Genomic DNA, 20215 nt, shown 5'->3' on the forward strand with positions numbered 1-20215 from the left:
ATGCTGGAAGCTATGTCACTGGTATTTCAAGTACCAGCAGGGCTACCCATAGTGGACAGGTTTTAGCCGAGCTTCCAGACTAACTCAGACCAGGAAGAAGGACTTGGCGGTCTATTTCCGAAAAAACTGGCCAGTGAAAACCTTATGAATAGCTGCGGAGCAGTGTGATACTGTGGTGGAAGATGAGCCCCTCAGGTTGGAAGGCACTCAAAATATGACTGGGGAAGAGCTGCCTCCTCAAAGTAGAAGTCGACTTTAATGAAGTAAATGGAGTAAAGCTTTCAGGGCCTTCATTTACTGATGTGGCACAACTAAAAATGAGAAGAAATAGCAGAAGGATATCGTGCTTGGTAGTGTGGAGGGTCAGCGAAAGACAGGGAGATCCTCAACGAGATGGATTCCCACTGTGGCTGTTAACAATGGGCTCAAATGGAGCAATTGCGAAGACGATGCAGGATTGGCAGTGTTTCATTCCGTTGTACATAGGGTTGCTATGAGTCGGAACCCACTCCACAGCACCTAACAACAACAACAAACTATGTCAAGTGCTCAACAGCCACCTGTAGCTAGTGGTTATCCTATTGGACAGTGCAGCTATAGAACATTTTCATCATTGCAAAAACTTCTATAAGACAGAGCTTCTGTATAATGGTAGCATTACTCCAGATTCAATGTACAAACAAGATTTACTTGATTCATAAACTGCTCTTGTAACATGAGTTGCCACTATTTAGAAATCAAAACATAAAAATCTGGAATCCTGATTTCTTTTGGGGAACGGGAGTTATCTGCCAGCTCGGGGCCTGCATTCCTCTTGACAACGGTAGGCTCCAGCGCACAGGGGCTGGTCCCTTTAGATATGCCCTCTGGGGTGGGCCGTTGCCCTTAACTTGCCTATTGTCTGTCATATTGAAGATACCCGCTTGGCCTTTCTCGACATTTGAGTTTGCGACCTCCGTTTCTAGGGAACCTCGCCCACTCTAGTCTCCTTCCAGTCTTTTGTGTTTGTAACCAGACTCCAAGTTTTGGTAAGTGGGTTGAATCTGGTTTAAGAGCATATATTGGGGGTGCGGCCGGGGCTGAGATTTGGGCTGCCACTTGGAAATTGAGGCGGGGCACCACCGCCTTCCTTTCCGTTCAGTTCGCCGGAACTGGAAGAATAGAGAGGGAATTTCATCATGAACATCTGTTGCTTGAGAAAGAACTTCTTCCTCGTCTTCCCTTGAGCCCTCCAGTCGCCAGCCCAGTTTGCCGCGGCCCGCCCCTCGCGAAGAGATCGCGGGGAGGGGCCCGAGTCGAAACCCGAGCCCCGCGCCCACCACCCCTGCTGGCGACGTGGCTCTGCGGCCCGGCCTCCTCCCGCAGCCGGGTGGGCCAATGGGCGCGTGAGCAGGGGCAGCCCGAAGCTTCCCTGCCCGGGTCCGGGGTGCACCCCTCCGCTCTGGCACGGGGCGGGCCCTGGCCGAGGGGTTGGACCATCCCCTCCCCCGCGCCGGCTGCAGCCCCGCCGCCGCCGCGCTCCGAGCCCCCATTCCCGAGCCGCCGCTGTCGCCGTTCGCCCCGCGCTTCTCTCCGGGCCGCCCTCTCCTCTGGACGATGGCGCGCGGCACCCGCAGTCGCCGCTTGGGGTTCGCCCTGGGGCTGCTGCTGGCGCTGGCGCTGGCGCCCCGGGCCCTGCGTGCCAAGCCCACGGTGCGCAAGGAGCGCGTGGTGCGGCCCGACTCGGAGCTGGGCGAGCGGCCGCCCGAGGACAACCAGAGCTTCCAGTACGACCACGAGGCCTTCCTGGGCAAGGACGATTCCAAGACCTTCGATCAGCTCACTCCGAACGAAAGCCAGGAGAGGCTGGGGTGAGGCTGCGGCCCGGGCCGCTCTCTGGGGCGGCGCAGGTGCCCGCGGGGCCACCTGAGCAGGAGCCACGCGGGACGCTCGAGGCAAAGCGAAAGCGAAATCGGGCGCCTGGGTCCGAGGGCGGAGCGGAGCCCGCCGGGCTTGGCGGCCGGGCGCGGGCACAGTTGCCTGCGGTCCCCGGGACCGCTGCGTGGAGATCGCCGGCCAGGGTGGCGAGACCGTGGCAGCAGTAGCGGGAGCTAGGGTGGCGAGGGCCCGCCCCCTCCCCATGGTTGCATCAGAGGGGGAGGGGATAGAGTATACAAAAGAAGAGTTTGTCCAGAGTGGCGTTTTTGTGACATGAGTTCTTCCCCGCCCTTGCAGTTGCTCTCGTTTTCCCCTGTTCCCTGAGAGAGGAGCTTGAAATACTGCTAGAAGATCTCAAGGATGAACATAAATGGATAGAAGATGAAGGGGGCAGGCAGGGAGAGGCTTGATTCCCGGCTGTGTCTCCGGGCCGGGGCCAGAGTGCGCTTGCCTTTTTCGTTCTGTAAATCTGGTGTAGGAATATAAAACTCTGGTTGTTAGGAAGGGAAGAGCAGTTGGGGGTAGGGGTTGGGGGGTAGCGATGGAAACCGGTCCCCTAGTTTCTGTCCCCAGCGGTTATCTACAGAGGGACTTAGTTCTCTGGCAAGTGGTGCTGGGGACAGAAAGCTAGAGGGTGGCTTGTGATTTCACTGTTGAAGGTCGTGAAGCAAACCAGGGAAACAAAATTTTGGTGTTTCTGGGCACCCTGCCAAGGTTCCCGGGTGAGACATGCAGGCACTGTGCAAATGTATCTGGAAACCCTTCTCTAGAGAGATGAGCAGCCAGTCTGGCCCCAGTCAGAGGCCAAGCAGGGGAGGGTCCCCAGCAGTCCTGCCTACTGGGCACCAGGCCTCTCAGAAGCCTGTTCTTGCAGGTGGAGGGTCATCCTGTCCTAATACAAGAAAAAGAACACGGTCATCCCTGTACTGATGGGGGCTACCAAAGATTAGGATGTGAGGCTAAATTTTATCTGTTGTGTAGGTGCACTATCTGCCTGCTCATGATAAAAAGATCTTTGAACTTCAAAGTCACCTCCAAACAATCACCTTTTATTTTACAGAGAAGTACTTTCTCTTCTTGTTCGGGACTTAACAATGGGGACCATTGATGAGTTCAGTCTATTGTATTGCTTTGTGGCACTTGGAGACTGATTTATTCTGGGGCCCTGAGTGGCAGCCATTTGCGGCATTGTCACTGGAGAGGAGGAGGGGCAGAGTTTTCAGAATTTGGATTCGGGAACTCTGGTGTGCATTCCTACACTTCAAGTTTAATGCTTTCCTTACGATCGATAGGCCTAGTGGTGAGAGCAAGTGCTGATGGGGCTTGTCCGGGTTTGATCCTTTTATGAGCACCTTAGTGTCTTTCATTTATTCATGCAACAGGCATTTGAAAGGCTACTGTGTGCCAGGTACCACCCTGGCAGGGACAAAGATGCACCCCATTCTCTAGGCCTCAAAGTGTTTATTTACATAGTCAAATGCGGAGACAGATACACGACCGACACTGTACATGATTGCTGTAATGGTGACATGTGAAAAGTACAGTGAGCACATCAGGGAGAAGGAGCCCTTAGCTTTAGGGTAAAGAGAGGGATGGCAGTTTGGGGGGAGGGGTGTGACACCTGATCAGAGCTTGAAGGATGACTCAGAAGTTGCCAGGTGTACAAGTAGGGGAAGGCATTTCCAAAGAGGGAACAACTTGATTATAAAGGTTTATGAAACCTGTTCTGGGGGATGACAGTTGTTGGGACAGTAAAGGAGCAGGGTGGGAGTGAAGGGGGAACCAAGGACCGAGCAGGAAGGAACTTAGTGAGAAAGAGATTAAGTATTATCCTATACGCGGTTAAAATGTCATTTAATTCTGAAAACCCGTTAGGAAAGTCAGACTGGCAGTAGGGCAGAGAAAGGGCCTAAGGCACGGTTGGGAGATGAGCCGCAGGAGAGAGGCGATGAGGCCCTGGCCAGTTCGGATGGGGAGGAGAGGATGAGTTCAGAGACAAGTGAGAGGTAGAACTGGCGGATCTTGCTCTTGACTCATCGTGGGGGAGATTTGGCAGGGACGAGTTGAGGGTGACATCTGGGTCTCTGGCATTAGACACCGGATGGGTAGTGGATGCATGCTCACCTGTAAGGCAAATCTGGAAGGGGGGGTGGTGGTGCAGGGATGATGGGTCTGGTTTCGGACATGGCTGGGCATAAGAAGCCGCGTCTCTGTCTACATCTCCTACTGTAACCGTTTCCTCCAGGTCTAGACTTGGAAGGGAGGAGCGTGGCCGGATTGGATAACTTTGTCACCAATACCTGACCATATATTCTGAAAATGTGACAGCTCCAAGGCCCCTGGATACAGTATGCCAGAAGGCCAGATTGGATAACTTTGTCACCAATACCTGGCCATATATTCTGAAAACGTGACAGCTCTAAGGCCCCTGGATACAGTATGCCAGAAGGTTGCAGAGCAGGGACCCATAGGTCTCATATGCCACAAACGTGCCACACAGAATCCTAGAAAAAATAGCTGTGACTTGCTACCATTTAAAATTTGGGTGATTTCACATACAGATCCCAATTTCTGGTTTCTCTTCATACCTATGGGCCTTTATTCCCGTGTGGCAGTCATTGTCTGGAATGGGGCAGCCTTGTTTGGCAGCTGAGGCAGGGGATCTCCCAATTGTCAGAGGCTTTGCCTATTTCTCTTACCTGCTGGGTGTTTGTTGAATTTTCCACCCACCCCCAATCAAGATTATCGTCCTTAGCAAGGACTTAACTACTTGTGCCACTGAGATCACACAGATAATAGGGACCAGAGCCAGGACTAGAATCAAGGTGTTCTAATTATAGTGTTTGGCTGTATCTACCTCATAGCTGCCTTTCCCAATATCTCACTCCTGAGATTTTTTTTTTTTTTTGATGGTTAGCATTTTTTTTAATCTTTTTTTTTTTTTGTACTTTAAATGAAGGTTTACATAACAAACTAGTTTCTCATTCAACAGTTAGTACACATATTGTTTTATGATATTGGTTAACAACCCCGTGACATGTCAATACTCTCTCTTCTCGACCTTGGGTTCCCTATTACCTACCAGCTTTCCTGTCCACTCCTGCCTTCTAGTCCTTGTCCCTGGGCTGTTGTGCCCCTTTAGTCTCATTTTGCTTTATGGGCTTGCTTGTCTAATCTTTGGCTGAAAGGTGAACCTCGGGAGTGACTTCATTACCGAGCTAGAAGGGTGTCCGGGGGCCATACTCGCAAGGTTTCTCCAGTCTCTGTCAGGCCAGTAAGTCTGGTCTTTTTTTTTGTGACACACACTCCTCAGATTTTTAAAGAGAGCGGTTAAGATTTATTTATCCTGCCAACAAAAATTTAGCCCTGGTGGTACAGTGGTTAAGAGCTACAGCTGCTAACCAAAAGGTTGGCAGTTCGAATCCATTAGGCATTCCTTGGAAGCCCCATGGAGTAGTTCTACTCTGTCCTGTAGGGTTGCTATGAGTCGGAATCGGCTCAACAGCAATGGGTTTGGGGTTTTTTTGGCACTATATGTCAGGCTGAGCTATGTCCTGCATGTTTAAAACAGATTAGATGCTGTCCTTTCCACAATGAGGGCTGTGCATGTATAGTCTGATGTTGCTATGTCTTTGTTCGTCTGATAATCTGTTCCTCAGTTGGCTTTGGCTAACCAGCGGGCATGTTCACCACTGCCTCCTCAGGATTTGAGCAGTGCTTGGCACATGATGGATGATAGGTGGGTAGATACATAGATATGTAGATAGATATATAGATATATCAAAAGATACATAGATACATAGATAGATGATAGACAGATGCCTGCTGTCGAGGCGACTCTGACTCATGGGGACCCCATGTACAACAGAACAAAACGTTGCCCAGTCCTGCATCATCCTCAGCATCCCTGGCATGTTCGAGTCCATCGTGCAGCCACTGTGCCAGTCCGTCTCACAGAGGGTCTCCCTCCAAACACAGTGTCCTTCTCCAGCGATTGATCCCTCCTGATAACATGTCCAAAGCAAGCAAATTGGACAGTGTTCTGTTGTGATCCATAAGGTTTTCATTGGCTAATTTCAGAAGTAGATTGCCAGGCCTTTCTTCCTAGTCTTTTAGTTTGGAAGCTCCACTGAAACCTGTCCACCCGGGGTGACTCTGCTGGTATTTGAAATACCAGTGGCATCACTTCCATCATCACAGCAACACACAGAATGACAAATTGGCAGATGAGAGGTGGAGGCACATAGTAGGTGGGCACAGTACTGCACACTGTTAAAAAATCCTGCATTATCTGGCTGTGATTTCCTGGAGAGAAGCCTGAAGTGCTCAAGGTTTAATCTTTTAGTCTTGAGACCTGTTAACACGGTATATGAAGGTACACTGTAAAGCTGTTGGCAACATTTACACCGTCCTGAAAAGAAGGAGTCTGGGCTCCCCAGGTTCAGGTAGGAGATGAGAAGACTGAAGGAGGCAGAAAATGGGGGCAGTGGTTCCCAATCTATTTACCACCCAGGAGGTATTTGATTATTTACTCCACCCCTGGGTCCCCCCACCCGCCAAAAAAAAAAACCACAGTAAAAGGTGATTTTGTTCATTAGTTTGTATTTATTCAGTGGTAATGAATTTGATTCTCATTTTTAATTAGTCAAAGATTACCTGTCAATCAGAACTTCATTCACGGTAAGAAAGTTTACCACTGAGTTAACAGAATTCCAGCACAAAGCAAACAAACAATGCCATAATTAGCATGTATAGCTTCATCACAGGTAAATGGACTGCTCGGGTGAAACTTTTTTAAATCTTGGAAGTAGCTTGTGGTTGTCTATAAAGTTCTGTAGAGGGATGATGTCCCTAGCTTGGGACCCTTTGGTCTAGAGATGGGGAATGATGAGTTCCTAGCCTGCAGTTTGCTCTGAATTGGGCTGTGGGTCAGCTCTGTGTACCCCGGTGGGAAGGTGCTGGAAGCTTGGCCAGCTGTGGAGCAAGAGACAACAGTGGACAGAGGGGTCTCTACCCTAAGAGCAGGGGGTTGGGGCTCCTGCAGCTGCTCAGCTGGTGGGATTTCTTGAATACTTGAATACACATTTTTTATGCAAATTAATGCAGTTTTTTTTGCCAACCGCACCCTCCCCATGATATATTTTCATAAGTGCGCTATGCTAACTTTTTTTTTTTTTTTAAACAGCAGATGCTTACAAAATACCTTGCAGGGGGAGGGTGCGGCTGGCAAAAAAAGGTAGAATGTGCACGTTATTTACGTAAAAATTTGGTAGGTTCCATGATGTCATCCCCCACATTGTATACTCTCTCCAACAAGATCAGATCTTTAAGATTCAAGTCTTTTGAGTCCAAGGTGGTGGTATTTTAAAAACAAACAAGTAAAGAACTCATGTATCTTTTGGTTTATACAGGTGTCCCTGGGTTACTAACTTAAGACTTAAGGGTAACTGGTACTTGCCCTTTAATGTTATGTAAATTTGCCCTTCCTTTGAAACAATTGAACCAACCTTACTCGCAATAAATTCTTCATCTAAATCACCTTCATTTGCTGTATGTGCAGCTTTTAAATCATTGAAAAGGCTTTGAGCTTTTTCTTGCTCTAAAGTAAGGCTAAATAAGAACCATATGCACCTGTTCCAACTTACGTACAGATTTGACTTAAAGACAGTTAGGAACAGATCTCATTCATAACCCCGGGGACTGCTTGCATAGCAGTGGCTTTTTTTGCATTGGACATTGAGCCAGCATACGGGTTCTCACCCAGGTTGTACTAAATACCAGCTGTGCAATCTTGGAAAAGCAATCTTAATTTCTCTGGGCCTCAGTTTCCACTAGACTGAAATGAAGGAATTAGACTACATCAGGGAAGGCTAATAGGTTTCACTGTATATATCAGCTGTAATCAACAGGTAGTGTCCATCCCCAGAGCACTGTGTTGAGAAGGATTTTGAGGCCCCATTCAGGTTTATCAGGGTGGGGGCGGGGGGCATCAGCAGTGTGTGCTGTAGAAGCACGGGTTGTGGGGAAGGCATATCATCCTTGGAAATGATAAACTTTAAGATGTTTTCTAGTGCCATTAGGTAATTGATTCCATTTTAATTGTTTGTGCATTTTAGATTCTGCAGGTGTTTGATCTTTTGCCGGACCAGGGTCACACAGCCTTGATAATAGCCTTGTGTTTATTTTTAAACTATAGGAAGATTGTTGATCGAATAGACAATGATGGGGATGGCTTTGTCACCACGGAGGAGCTGAAAACCTGGATCAAACGGGTGCAGAAAAGATACATCTATGATAATGTAGCTAAAGTCTGGAAGGATTACGATCGGGACAAAGACCATAAAATTTCCTGGGAAGAATACAAACAAGCCACGTATGGTTACTACCTAGGTAGGTGGTGCTGCAGGAGTGATTACACAGCTGGGGCCGGGTAACAAGCTTCTTGCAGAAGACGCTCTACTTTCTCATCATAGCCACTCCCTTCGGGGAGATGTCACAACCTCCTAAATAGAACCTGCTTGTGTAACATCCTCCTCTGCTCACTGAGAATGTACTGTTTGCTTCTGAGTGAAGTCCTAGGTGGTGGGTTGGGAGTGGGGGCAGTCAAGGGACTAATAAAAGATGCCTTAGACTTGATCACTGCCCTTCTTGAGCTTATGGTCTCAGAGGCACACACAGAGAACAAAGCAGAAAGGAAACACTTTGTGATACAATTTCAAAATGCTGCATAGTTTCAGATAGCAGGAATTGAGGGGGCTGGAGCAGTCAGAGAAGGCTTCCTAGTAGAGGGCGGTTTGGGAGCTGGGCCTTGAAAAACGGATTTATGTTTGGAAAGAAAGAGACAAGTAGGAAAGGCGGGCTGTTGGCAGGGCAGAGGCGCAGCAGTACACTCAGTAATGGGCAGAGTTTGGATATAAGCCAAACCAGATTAGGAGATGATGGGAGGGTGTGGGGCAAAGAGGCGCAGAATACAGACCTGCTAGGTACATGGTAGAGATGGCGAGGAGACAGGCCTGAGGAGAACCAAACACGCATACACCACACATACGGCTGGGCTAAGCGAGATCTTGAAAGCCAGGCAGAGGCATTTAGACAAGGGCTGTGGGTACTAGGGAGCCTCTGTATGTTCCGGATCAAGGAATGACATGATGAGAGCAGAATTTTGGAAAGAGAAGCATGGCATTAGCATTGTCTAAAGCCTGTGCACTTAACCACTTGCTCTAATGTCCCTAATAAGCCACTAGGGCCTGGATTATGGGATGGCATGAGGGGACAGATACTGAGGCATTCTGAAATAAAATGTTTCAAAGAACTCAGTATGTCAGGGCCTTTTGTCCCGTGTCTACCACATGGGCGTGAAGGATGCATAATTTGGAAGGAAATGCCTTCCTTGGCAGCAATTTAAACTTGTTTGCATCCTGCAGGAAACCCTGCAGAGTTTCAGGATAGTTCAGATCATCACACCTTCAAGAAGATGCTGCCACGTGATGAGAGAAGGTTCAAGGCCGCAGACCTCGATGGTGACCAGACAGCCACTCGAGAGGAGTTCACAGCCTTTCTGCATCCTGAGGAGTTTGAGCACATGAAGGAAATTGTGGTTTTGGTAAGATAGATGAAGAGCCTGGGTTGGGACAGGGCCGGGAAGAAAGCCGCACCAAAATCTTGTTCCTTCTTTCGAAGAAAGGATGTTTTTCAGCCTGAGGAGAATTGGAGGGCTCTGAAATAGAATGCATTGGCATACCTGTTTATCCAGTAAATTGGTCGGGGCAGGCTAGCTACTGTAACAGATAGTCCCCAGTCTTAACCATCTAACACAATAAAAGCTTATTTTTTGCTTATTCATAGTTCAATGCAGATGTTCCCAGTCAGGTGGATCTCTTGGGCAGTTCTCCTCTCAGTGCTAATTCAGGTACCCAGGCTACTTACGTCACGTGCTTTGCCATCTTGTGGCTTCAAGGTCATCCTGGCAACAACCATCTGACAAAAGGAAAGAGAGGGAATAAGAAGAAGGTGCAGTCTGTCCTAACTATTCTGGCCAGGAGATGAGATATCCATTCCATTTACATTCCACTGGCCCCACCTAGATATGAGGAGGGTGGGAAATATGGTTTGGATATGTGCATGGGAAGAGCATAGGGGTTTAGTGAGCAACTAGCTAGTCTCTCCTCCATTTTTTAGTTTTAAGAGAACTAGAAAAAGACTGAAATGGAATGCACTGGATTGTTAAAACCATATGGAAGCTTAAAACAAAAACTATAGCTGGAAAGGATGCTGCCCTTCAGGCTGGGTCTTTGGAGGGTGAATAATGGATCAAACTCTAGGCTTTGAGAGATGGCACTGCTTCAAAGGCCCTCTGAGTGCAGTTGTTTTCCATACTGTCTTGTTGGGTCCCAAATGTCTTCGTTTTCCACAACAGTAAAATCAGTGCCATTGCTTGCTTCCTAGGCAGATACCCCAAGCCAGTTCCAACTGCTTCAGTGCTGGAAACAGCTGGCTAAAGCTTTGTTTGTTGTCAGCTCTGGACTATTTCAGTTGTCTGGTTGGTGGATGGGTCTACTCTTGCCTCATCCTTCATGCTCATGACCAACATGACCCCAGGGACTGGGGAGTGGCTCCAGGAGTAAGTTCTGCTTACCACCCAACATCCATGTAGTGGTAGCTACTTTGGTAGAGGAGGATGACGATGGGGTATTATCCACAAGTAGATTAGGTGCCTTCTGAATCAGCCACTGCTCTTGGGTTGACCCAGAATGCCTTTGAGTTCCTGTGACAATGGACAGTAAACTCATTTAATTACTGACTCTAGCAAAAAACCTAATTAAGAAGTCAAATGTACTAAATAGAGAGCATCATACCTTCAAAAGTCAGATGAACTTTCATTTTGTAATCGTCCACTGTTTCATAATTTTCTGACACCAACTCAGTGTTCATAGTCCTAGCATGTTAGCACTGGACTGGATTTTTTGTGATCATCTCATCTAGTGGTTCTCAAGCTGAGTTCCTCGGCAGGTTCCCCAGGGGTTGTTTTGGCTGGACGGTGGAGATGGTTGGCCTGGCAGGGCTTTCCGATATGACCAGAGCAACTCTGGGCTTATGAGTACATTTTCATTTAAAGAGAGAGTTCTGTTGTTAAAGTTGCGGGGTGGAGGACTAGTCACCAAAACCACTGCCTATTTTTTACAGATAACAAATGCCCAGGAAGATAAAGAGACAAACCAGAAATCATCCAGCTTTCAGCCGTAAAAGGAAGACAGTAGTTAGAATTCTCAGATTCCCTCAGGGCACATGGCCTTCTTGCATTGTGTTTTCTCCTTTCCTTCCTAGGAAACTCTGGAGGACATCGACAAGAATGGGGATGGGTTCGTGGATCAGGATGAGTATATTGGTGAGTCCTGGTCTGTCCAACCGGGCAGCATACCTCCACCCACGTGTCTGGCTACTTTCCCCCAGATGTCTCTTTTAGCAACAGCTGCAAGTCCATAGGTCTCACTCCTGTGGTCTCCCAGTGGGGAGAGCCTTCCAGCCTGATTTGTCATGCCAGCCCTAGTGGTGCAGTATCAGGGAGGCACTATTAGACCTCAGTGGAGAAGAGATGAAAAGCCTGGCCCTACCACTAGGTTAGCCAACAGTGGCCCCAGGGCTCTGATAGGTGCCTTTCATCATCTTGCCCAGTTGTGCCTTTGTAAAATGGGATTGGAGATCCTGTAAGTTTACAGTAACGCTAGAGCAGACAGTCTCAGGGGGAGCAGACAGTCTCAGGGGAAAGACTCTAAAAAGAATGTGGGTCAGCAGTGCCTGGAAGCTCTGAATAGATGCAGCTGTGATCAAGGGAACTGTTTATACGCCCCAGTGGAGCTCTCTGCAGAAAGGAATTCCTTCTTAGAGAGGTAAATCCTTTTGCAAAGTGCACAGTAATACAGCCATTTGTAACTCAGGTTTTTGGATCCTTTGGTTGGGAGTACTGTGCCTGGCATTTTGTCCTGAAGGTCTCCATTTAAGCAACATTAAGGAATTATGTTTTCAAGGATGTAAGCACTGGCGGAATGAGACTCAAATTAACACACTTTCGTTGGAACTTACCGTTCCTGATTCTGGCCCTCCCCAGCAGCTCAGTAGCCCTCCAAGCATAAAGGCCTAGAGCAGGCAACAAGGAAATTTCCATTTGATCTTCATCAGCTGCTACTTCAGTGCTTTGCCACATGGCTCCAACTGCAGGCTGCCTTCTCACAACAGCTCTTCTTTTCCTAAGTCTCCATAAAGTTGTTCTTGTTGTTAGTTGCTGTCGAGTTGACTGTGACCCATGGCACCCTTATGTAAAACAGATTGAAACATTGCCCAGTGCTGCGCCATCATTCATGACTGGTATATTTGAGACCATTGTTTTGGTGACTGAGTCAATCCATCTCATTCAGGGTCTCCCTTGCCTTCACTGACCCTCTACTTCACCAAACATGATGTCCTTTTCTAGAGATTGGCCTCACCATCCTTGCTTCTAAAGAGCATTCTGGTTGTATTTCTTCTAAGACTAATTTGTTTGTTCTTCTGGCAGTCCACGGTATATTCAATATTCTTTGCCAGCACCACAGTAAAAGCTGAAAAAATGATTTGGGTGTTAACCTAGAAAGAGAGATGGGATATACATAATTTTTGTACACATTTAACAGAGACAATTACTTACTTTTAAATGTAAAACCAGAGCCCAAGCTCCCAATCCATGTCTGGTTCTGTGATTGTATTATCTTGCCACCCGTACACAAAAACAAGGGCCTTTAGTAATGAAGAGCCAAGTTTCTTCTAATCATTAGAAATTATGTTTGATCCTAAGACCCCAACGCTGTTCCCTGTCTGCCTGTGATAACAGACAGGTAACTCTCTACAGTAATTAAAGTGCTCTTGGTGGCACTACCTTTGTAGAATAACAAATACTGACAGCTCCCTTGTCAGTGCAAGCGGCGAGAGCCTTCCTGTCGCCTGGTACATGTGAGAGGGAAGCGTTCAGAGCCTCGGATGTCTCACCTTGACAGTGGTGACGGGATGAAGACCAACAGAAAAAGCTGACTGACTGAAAGAAACAGTGAAGCACTTTTGATTAAAACTGTGCTCTTCGCGGCCCTCCTGAACTCTGCATTGAAACGATGCAAAGTCAAGGGCACAACTCTTTGTGTGGCTTTGCCAGAAAGCAGCATTCCATTGCTGACACTGGACAAAGGAAGAGGTGGGGGCATGGCGCTTGACAGTCTAATTCTGAGCAGGTTATAGTCAGAGAGAGCTAATGTATCGACTTGTCTAGCAAGTGAGTTTTCATTTATGCAGGTGCCTTCTCAGGTGGGGACGGATGGAATACTGGAAGTAGTGTGGTGTAGTGGGGAGGGCATAGGAATTAGGAGTCCTCGCTTCTTTGCCTACTAGCTGTGCGATCCTGGAAGAGTCAGATAACCTTTCTAAGCCTCAGTGTGTTCATCTGTAAAATGGAGATAATAACACCTATGCTTGAAGGATCAGATGAGGGTTGAAGTAGCTATATATGTAACACTCTTTCTCAAAGTGCAAAACACTGCAAATCTCAGGTGTGGGTATACCTGCTGGCTGAATCAAGGGTCTTGCCTCTTTCTCCTTCATTTACTCCCTACTTCCTCTGCCACCAGACATTTTCAGCTGTGCTTCCATTAAAGAGAAACTGCCCACAGGGTATCTCTCTTGAAGAAGCAAACAAAGGATAAACATTGCCGCCTTTTTCCTTTCTCTGCCATTCTGGAAATGGTATAAGCAACAGTAGTAATAAGCACAGTGGTTAAGACTATGGGATGGAAGCAGAGTGCCCATGTTCTTATGCAGGCTAGAGCTCATATTAGCTGTGGGTCCTTGGGTAAGTCTATGCCTCAGTGTTTTTATCCATAAAGTGGGAATAATAACAGCACCTACTCCATAGGGATGTTGTGAAAAGCATATGAAAAATTACCGTAAAGCACCTTGTACAGTCTCTGTACCACAGAAAGTGGTCAGTGTTGGTTATTATTGGCTTTAACCTACACAGTGCCATTTGGTTTTAGAAAGGTTTCACGGTAAGTGTCCCATATGATTTTTATAGTAACCCTGGGATTGATAAATTATTATCTCCATTTTATAGATGAGGAAACTTAAGGCTTAGTTACTGACCTATGTAACTTAATCACAACTGCTGAACAAAGTCAAGAGAGGATTCATCTGCCGGCTCCTACGCTCAGTTCTTCCTATTCTACCAAGAGGCCTTCATAGTGGATAAATCATGGCATTATTCCACTACCTGTTTAGGTTAGGTCTCTTGACTGGTTGCCACCCTTCCAAAACCCCAAGGGGTCAAGTTTTCTCTGCCTTTTACCTTCCCACTTGTCTTTGTAACCAGAGAATAACCTTCCCTTCCAGCTGATATGTTTTCCCATGAGGACAATAGCCCAGAGCCAGACTGGGTTTTGTCAGAACGGGAGCAGTTTAATGAATTCCGAGATCTGAATAAGGACGGCAAGTTGGACAAAGATGAGATTCGCCATTGGATCCTCCCTCAAGATTATGACCATGCGCAGGCCGAGGCCAGGCACTTGGTGTATGAGTCGGACAAAAACAAGGTATTTGGCATTCTTCTGGAATCGTTGGTTGAAGGGAGGCAGTTTACATAAGATTAGTTTTGTTTGCTTCTTTGCTGATAGCATTGGCCTGCCTGACCCTGTCCTTATTGACTTTCCTCATTCTTGCTTTATAGAAGAAACCTGTAAACTTGACCCAATGATAACCCACAGTGAGCTCATTAGGCCCAGACCTTCCCTGATAGTCCGCTATGAGCCGCAAGACTTACATTAAGTCACACATCCTAGGATTGCAGAACCAGTAACTTTGTTTGATGTGGGCAAGGATGTGGATTTAAGAAGTATACCTTGTGTTGCCCTAGTATGAGCTTATTCATCCATTGGTTCAGCCAGTGGATATTTATCAAACACCTGTGATATATTAGGCATGTGGAAGCCCACTGCATTAAAGCCCACATATCCTTGGGCAAGCTCACACTGTGTTGGATGTGTTTTCTAGGCAGGCTTATTTCCGAGTAAGTCCAGGCCTGGATTTGCTTCCAATAGGTCACAGCCTTGAAAACTCTGTGTAGCAGTTCTACTCTGCCCACATGGAGTTGCCATGAATCAGAGTTGACTCAATGGCAACTAACAACACCAAATGTTTCAGATTCTTCTGGAAAGATGCCTAGCTCTTCAATATTTATTGATAAACATCAAAAAAATTATAAGATTTAGAAAGAAGTCCTGCCTCTTCCTACTTTGATCACCACTCCAAATTCTCAGGATAGACAGTCAAGTTATCCAGTTAGGCCATAAAAGGGAAGTGTAATTCTCTGGTCATGTTTTGGGAATGCCAGCGCTACTTTTAGACATAAATGGATCGTACTTCTGAATTATTCAAGGACTGAACTGATGCATTTTAGCACATCTTTTATAACAGGAGGCTGTTCTAGTTTGGGGTTTTGAAGGGCACATAATGGTAGAAGAGGGCTGTACCTAGCAGTTTCTTTGTTGTTAAATGTAGTGCTTAAAATGTTGCAAATCAGTGAAATAACATGAACTTCATGCTGAACTATTACTCATAGTTACAAGAGGTTCTATTACAGACCTCTTCCCTCTCTCCTACAGGATGAGAAGCTAACGAAAGAGGAGATATTGGAGAACTGGAACATGTTTGTTGGAAGCCAAGCTACCAATTATGGGGAAGATCTCACAAAAAATCATGATGAACTTTGATACACACTCATCGTAGCATGGCAGACTGTTGTAGGCTTTCTCACTGTCTTGAATGGTTGCTGCGATTGTCTAATTTACACCAGTTGTGTCTCCAAAAAAACAATATTATTACCTCAGATCGGGGTAAAAATTGTTTTTCTCTCAATATTTACTGGAAAATAGTCATCACTATTCTTTCAGTTTAAGATTTCTCTCAAAATACATTAAAATCTTGGTAAATTGCAGTTCTCCATGGGGATACATTGCTGAAATATGACTTCTTCAGTTTATTTCCATTAAGTTTAAACTATAAGGAACTAGAACTTGAAAAAGCCCATTATTCAGAAGCTTGGGTGGGTGGGTGGGACATTATATGGAATGACTGATAACGTATTTTAATTGACAATGTTTTCTACATTTGCCGCTGTTAAATAGTTTGTGAGAGAAAATTCTGGTTTTCTAGGTAGGTTTATTTCACAGCAAGTCTGGTATTTCAGATTCTTCCATTTTTGAGTTTGTACTCTGAGCTGTTACTATAAATGGCATATAAAACTTCTGTGCATTTTCCCATAGGGACCTGCTAATGTGCACAATGAACCCACTTCTTTGTTTTTTGTTTTTTGTTTTTTACAATGAGAAGCAATCAAGAAAGATAATGTGAAAAAGAAATGAATTTTAGAGGTAGAGAAAAGATGAATGTCAGACATTTGAAGAACCATAGGAAAATGGTAAACACTTTATACTTGAGAAAATTTTCTTGACATATCAGTGAGGGAGCTGGAGATCTGGTCTTTGGTCACCTATTGGAATGAGACTTTGGGGCAGTCGGGGAATGGAAGGCTTGTGGAGTGCTGGAACATGGCCCATCCTGGTCTTGGGGAATCTACAACCCTCAGACCTGCGCCCAGGACAGCTTACATTGTGGAATAAGGACAAGGTGATGTTCCAAGCCAATGACTGGTAGAAATTCCACCTTTTAAGTAGGAGGTGAATGAAATAAAGGATCCCACTGAGCATTTTCTGTGTGCTGTGGTGTTTGACTTCTCATATACTATTTGTGGCATGATTATTCCTATAGAATTAAACATGAGGATGGGATTACATGAGTAAGATAATAAAGGTTTTGCTTTTAAAGACCAGTTACTAAACTGTTCAATAAACCCATTTTAACTGAATAAATATATATGTACTTCTTTCCTTCTCTGTGCTAGTTAGGGAATCAGCAGGTTATTTTAACTGTAAGATCTTTTTGAGACAGGTTTCAGGCGGAAGACAGTCCAGACTTCTCACCAGGGCCTACCAGCCCCTACAGGATCTGGTCCCAACCTGCCTTGTCAACACTATCTCCTGCCTGTTCTCTCTTACCTCCCATACTCCAACTCCACTGACTTGCTTTCTGATCCTCAAACATACTATCTTAGTTTGCTAGTGCTGCTGCTGCTGCTGCAAAAGAAAAAACAAAAATCCCACAAGCGGGTGCTTTAACAAACAAGTTTATTTTCCCACAGTTCAGGAGGCTAGAAGTCCAGATTCAGGGACTGGCTCTAGGGGGACGGCCCTCTCTATTTCAGCTTCTAGTAGCAGCCAATAACCCTTGGCATTTTGTAGATGCATTTGCCCTGGGTGTCCGTCTTCACATGGTGTCTTCTGCCTGTGTATGTGCTTCTGTACCTATTCTGTTCTTTTTATAAGATACCATTCAGTTCAGATACGATTAGGTTTAGGACCCACCCTACTCTGGTATTATTTCATTGACATAACAAAAGATAACCTCTGTTTCCAAACAGGGTCATATTTACAGGTATAAGGGCTAAGACCTCAGCATACATTTTTGGGAAACAATTTAATCCATGACACTGAGTCCATTCCTAGGTTGGACCCTTTGTAGTTGCTGTCCCCTTGGACTCAGAACATCAATCTCTCCACATCCTCAGAAGCCAGGTAACTTAAATATTATCTCTAGACTCCACTATTTAAAGCAGTCCCTATTCCAGTCCCTATCTTAGTTCCCTATTTTATTTTCTTGGTACATACTGCCATTTGTAGTTTATTTCCTAGGGGTACCATAACAAATTACCATGAAGTGGGTAACTTACAGCAGATACTGATTCACAGTTCTTAGGGGCCATAAGGCTGAAATCAACATACCAGCAGGACCACGCTCCCTTGCCTCTTCAGCCTCTGGTGGCTCCAGGCACTCCTTGGCTTGTGACTTCCTAACTCTAATCCTCCATCTTCACATGGCTTCCTCCTTTCTGTGTGTCTCTCCTTTGTGTTTCTCTTACAAGGAAACTGTCATTGGATTTAGCGTCTACCTGGTTAATACAGGATGATCTCATCTCAAGATGCTTAATCATCTGCAAAGACCCTTCTTCCAAATAAGGTTGCATTCATAGGTTCTGGGGGTTTAGGATGTGAACACATCATTTTGGGGGATCAGCATTGAGCCCACTATACCATTTGATGTTTCCTGTTTTGTACATTGCTTGTCTCCTCCTGCTAGAACATAAGCTCCATGAAAGCAGGAGCCTGGTCTGTCTGATTTACTACAATTTCCCAGTAGAAAAGTAGAATCTAGCATGTAATAAGCACTTGGAAATTCATTTGCTAAATGAATGAAAGGTTGGTAGCTTTAACTGAAGCTCTTCCGGGGTGGGGGCAGTCTGTGGAAAAATATCTAACTAGCTGGTATTTGCTGAAAGGGAAGTTAAGTAATTTGCCCCAGATTCCACAGTAATTCAGTGGAAGGGCCAGAATTCAAACCCAGGTGTGCCTAGCTCTATAATCTCCGCTGGCTGGCACTCCATTTTCCTGCTCCAAATCTCTGAATCTGATACCAGTTCTTTTTATTTCTTTGTTCTCCCACAGTATATGATTATGTGGTCAGGAAATGAGAACGGCTCCTTTTACCTAGAATTAGACTGACACCTATGTTTAAAAAAATGAGAATATTGTGTAACCTAATCATAAGCATAACACTTTTAAAAGGTGCTAATGTGATTTTCCCCCCAAATGGGAGTGCTAGTTGACGTATTAATTTGTACACAGTAAGATGTTAAATATATTTTGAGCACAAAGTTTTTCTTTTCAAGTCAGTGCACATAAGAAGAGTAATCCTCAAAGAGAGGAGACCTCCTGGGGTTGAATTTAACACTATTTAAGGAAAGGAAACCTTTGCTAGGGGACATAACTGTTAACATGGAGATTTGTAAAGCCTTAGATTTCTAATAGGCTCTGACTGTTTCAAGGAAAACATATTTTGTTTCTAGGTAACATTTCAAGTCTGATTATGAACAAATGCTACAAAATTGATCTGTAATGGGAAATACTGTCATGTCACAAAGCATTATTTATATGATTAATGTGACTGAAAGCATTAATTGCTAGGAGCCATAATCTGTCCAAGCAAAACATGAACACACATTTTGTACCTCTTGTTTCTTACTGTAGGTTTTCATAAAGCGTTCGAGTATAACAAAACTGTAGCTAGAAAATCTGCAATACCTGAAGGTGTTATTTCACCTGCTTGGGTTATTGTAGCTGTTCCCTTGTTAGCAAAGTCCTGAGTCACATCTCCTCAGAAGTGCCCAGCAATCAGTAGCTACATGGCTATGCCTTAGCAGCTCAGCTGAAACATCTTGTGGAGCGCAACAGTGAATGGCTGACTAGGGTTTTTGTTTTAAGACTCTCTAGATTTACTTTGTCACCTTTATAGTAAAATCCTTTCCCCCTCCAAGAACATACAACTGAGTAGTCTTGTTGATAGTGTTACAATTTCCCACTAAAAACCAGGAAGTGCCATGATGTTCACTGCTTTGACTCACATTCAAGCATTAATTAACACAAGCAGTGGAAAGATCTTGTTATCAGTATTTAAATTCATGACATTTACATGAAGTTGGGGCAATTTCCAAAGAATCCATCCCCACTCCCAATTCTGGTCTGTTCCAAGGTCCTTGGCTGGACACACACTGTTATTGTTAGCTGCCATCGAGTTGGCCCCCGACTCCCGGCGACCCCATGCACAATGGAACAAAACACTGCCCTGTCCTGCCCCATCCCTATGATCGGTTGCAGACCAGACTGTTGTGATCCATAGGGGTTTCACTGAGTGATTTTTGCAAGATTGCCAGGCTTTTCTTCCTAGTCTTAGTCTGGAAGCTCTGCTGAATCCTGTTCAGCATCATAAGCAACACACAAGCCACCAATGACAGACAGGTGGTGGCTGTGGGTGAGGTGCATTGGCTGGGAATCAAACCTGCGTCTCCCGCACGGAAGGCAAGAATTCTACCACTGAACCACCAGTGCCCTCAGCAGACAGACAATACCCTAGGTATAATGCAGCCCACCATCCCATGTCCTTTAAGTACCGCTATACTTTTTTCACACAAAATAGAAAACAGTGTCTGATTCTCCACAGAAGCACCTGAAAGAAAATGAATACATAAATGGTTACTTTCCTAACATGGAATATGTTTGTGCAGTGGGTACACATAAGTATTTCATTTCTCCTAGGATAAATACTAATAGCTGTGTACCGG

The 20215-nt window shown here is 45.5% G+C and overlaps 1 protein-coding gene across 1 annotated transcript; it reads left to right on the top strand.

Annotated features, from left to right (window-relative positions):
• Positions 1-1470: 1470 nt before the first annotated feature.
• Positions 1471-15989, top strand: RCN1 (reticulocalbin 1). Its single transcript, XM_004369750.1, has 6 exons — positions 1471-1850; positions 8114-8307; positions 9342-9520; positions 11242-11302; positions 14320-14519; positions 15588-15989. Exons 1-6 carry the CDS (start codon positions 1597-1599, stop codon positions 15693-15695), a joined length of 996 nt encoding a protein of 331 aa, XP_004369807.1. The 5' UTR covers positions 1471-1596; the 3' UTR covers positions 15696-15989.
• Positions 15990-20215: the final 4226 nt, after the last annotated feature.

The sequence above is a fragment of the Trichechus manatus genome, unplaced genomic scaffold (assembly GCF_000243295.1).
Source record: "Trichechus manatus latirostris isolate Lorelei unplaced genomic scaffold, TriManLat1.0 scaffold00006, whole genome shotgun sequence".
Taxonomy (NCBI): domain Eukaryota; kingdom Metazoa; phylum Chordata; class Mammalia; order Sirenia; family Trichechidae; genus Trichechus; species Trichechus manatus.

Bases quoted from the DNA above. Each gene is read 5' to 3' on its own strand.
- RCN1 (XM_004369750.1), top strand. From the start codon at position 1,597: ATGGCGCGCGGCACCCGCAGTCGCCGCTTGGGGTTCGCCCTGGGGCTG. The intron at 1,851-8,113 runs GTGAGGCTGCGG...TTTAAACTATAG, and splicing joins GAAAGCCAGGAGAGGCTGGG to GAAGATTGTTGATCGAATAG. The intron at 11,303-14,319 runs GTGAGTCCTGGT...CTTCCCTTCCAG, and splicing joins GGATCAGGATGAGTATATTG to CTGATATGTTTTCCCATGAG.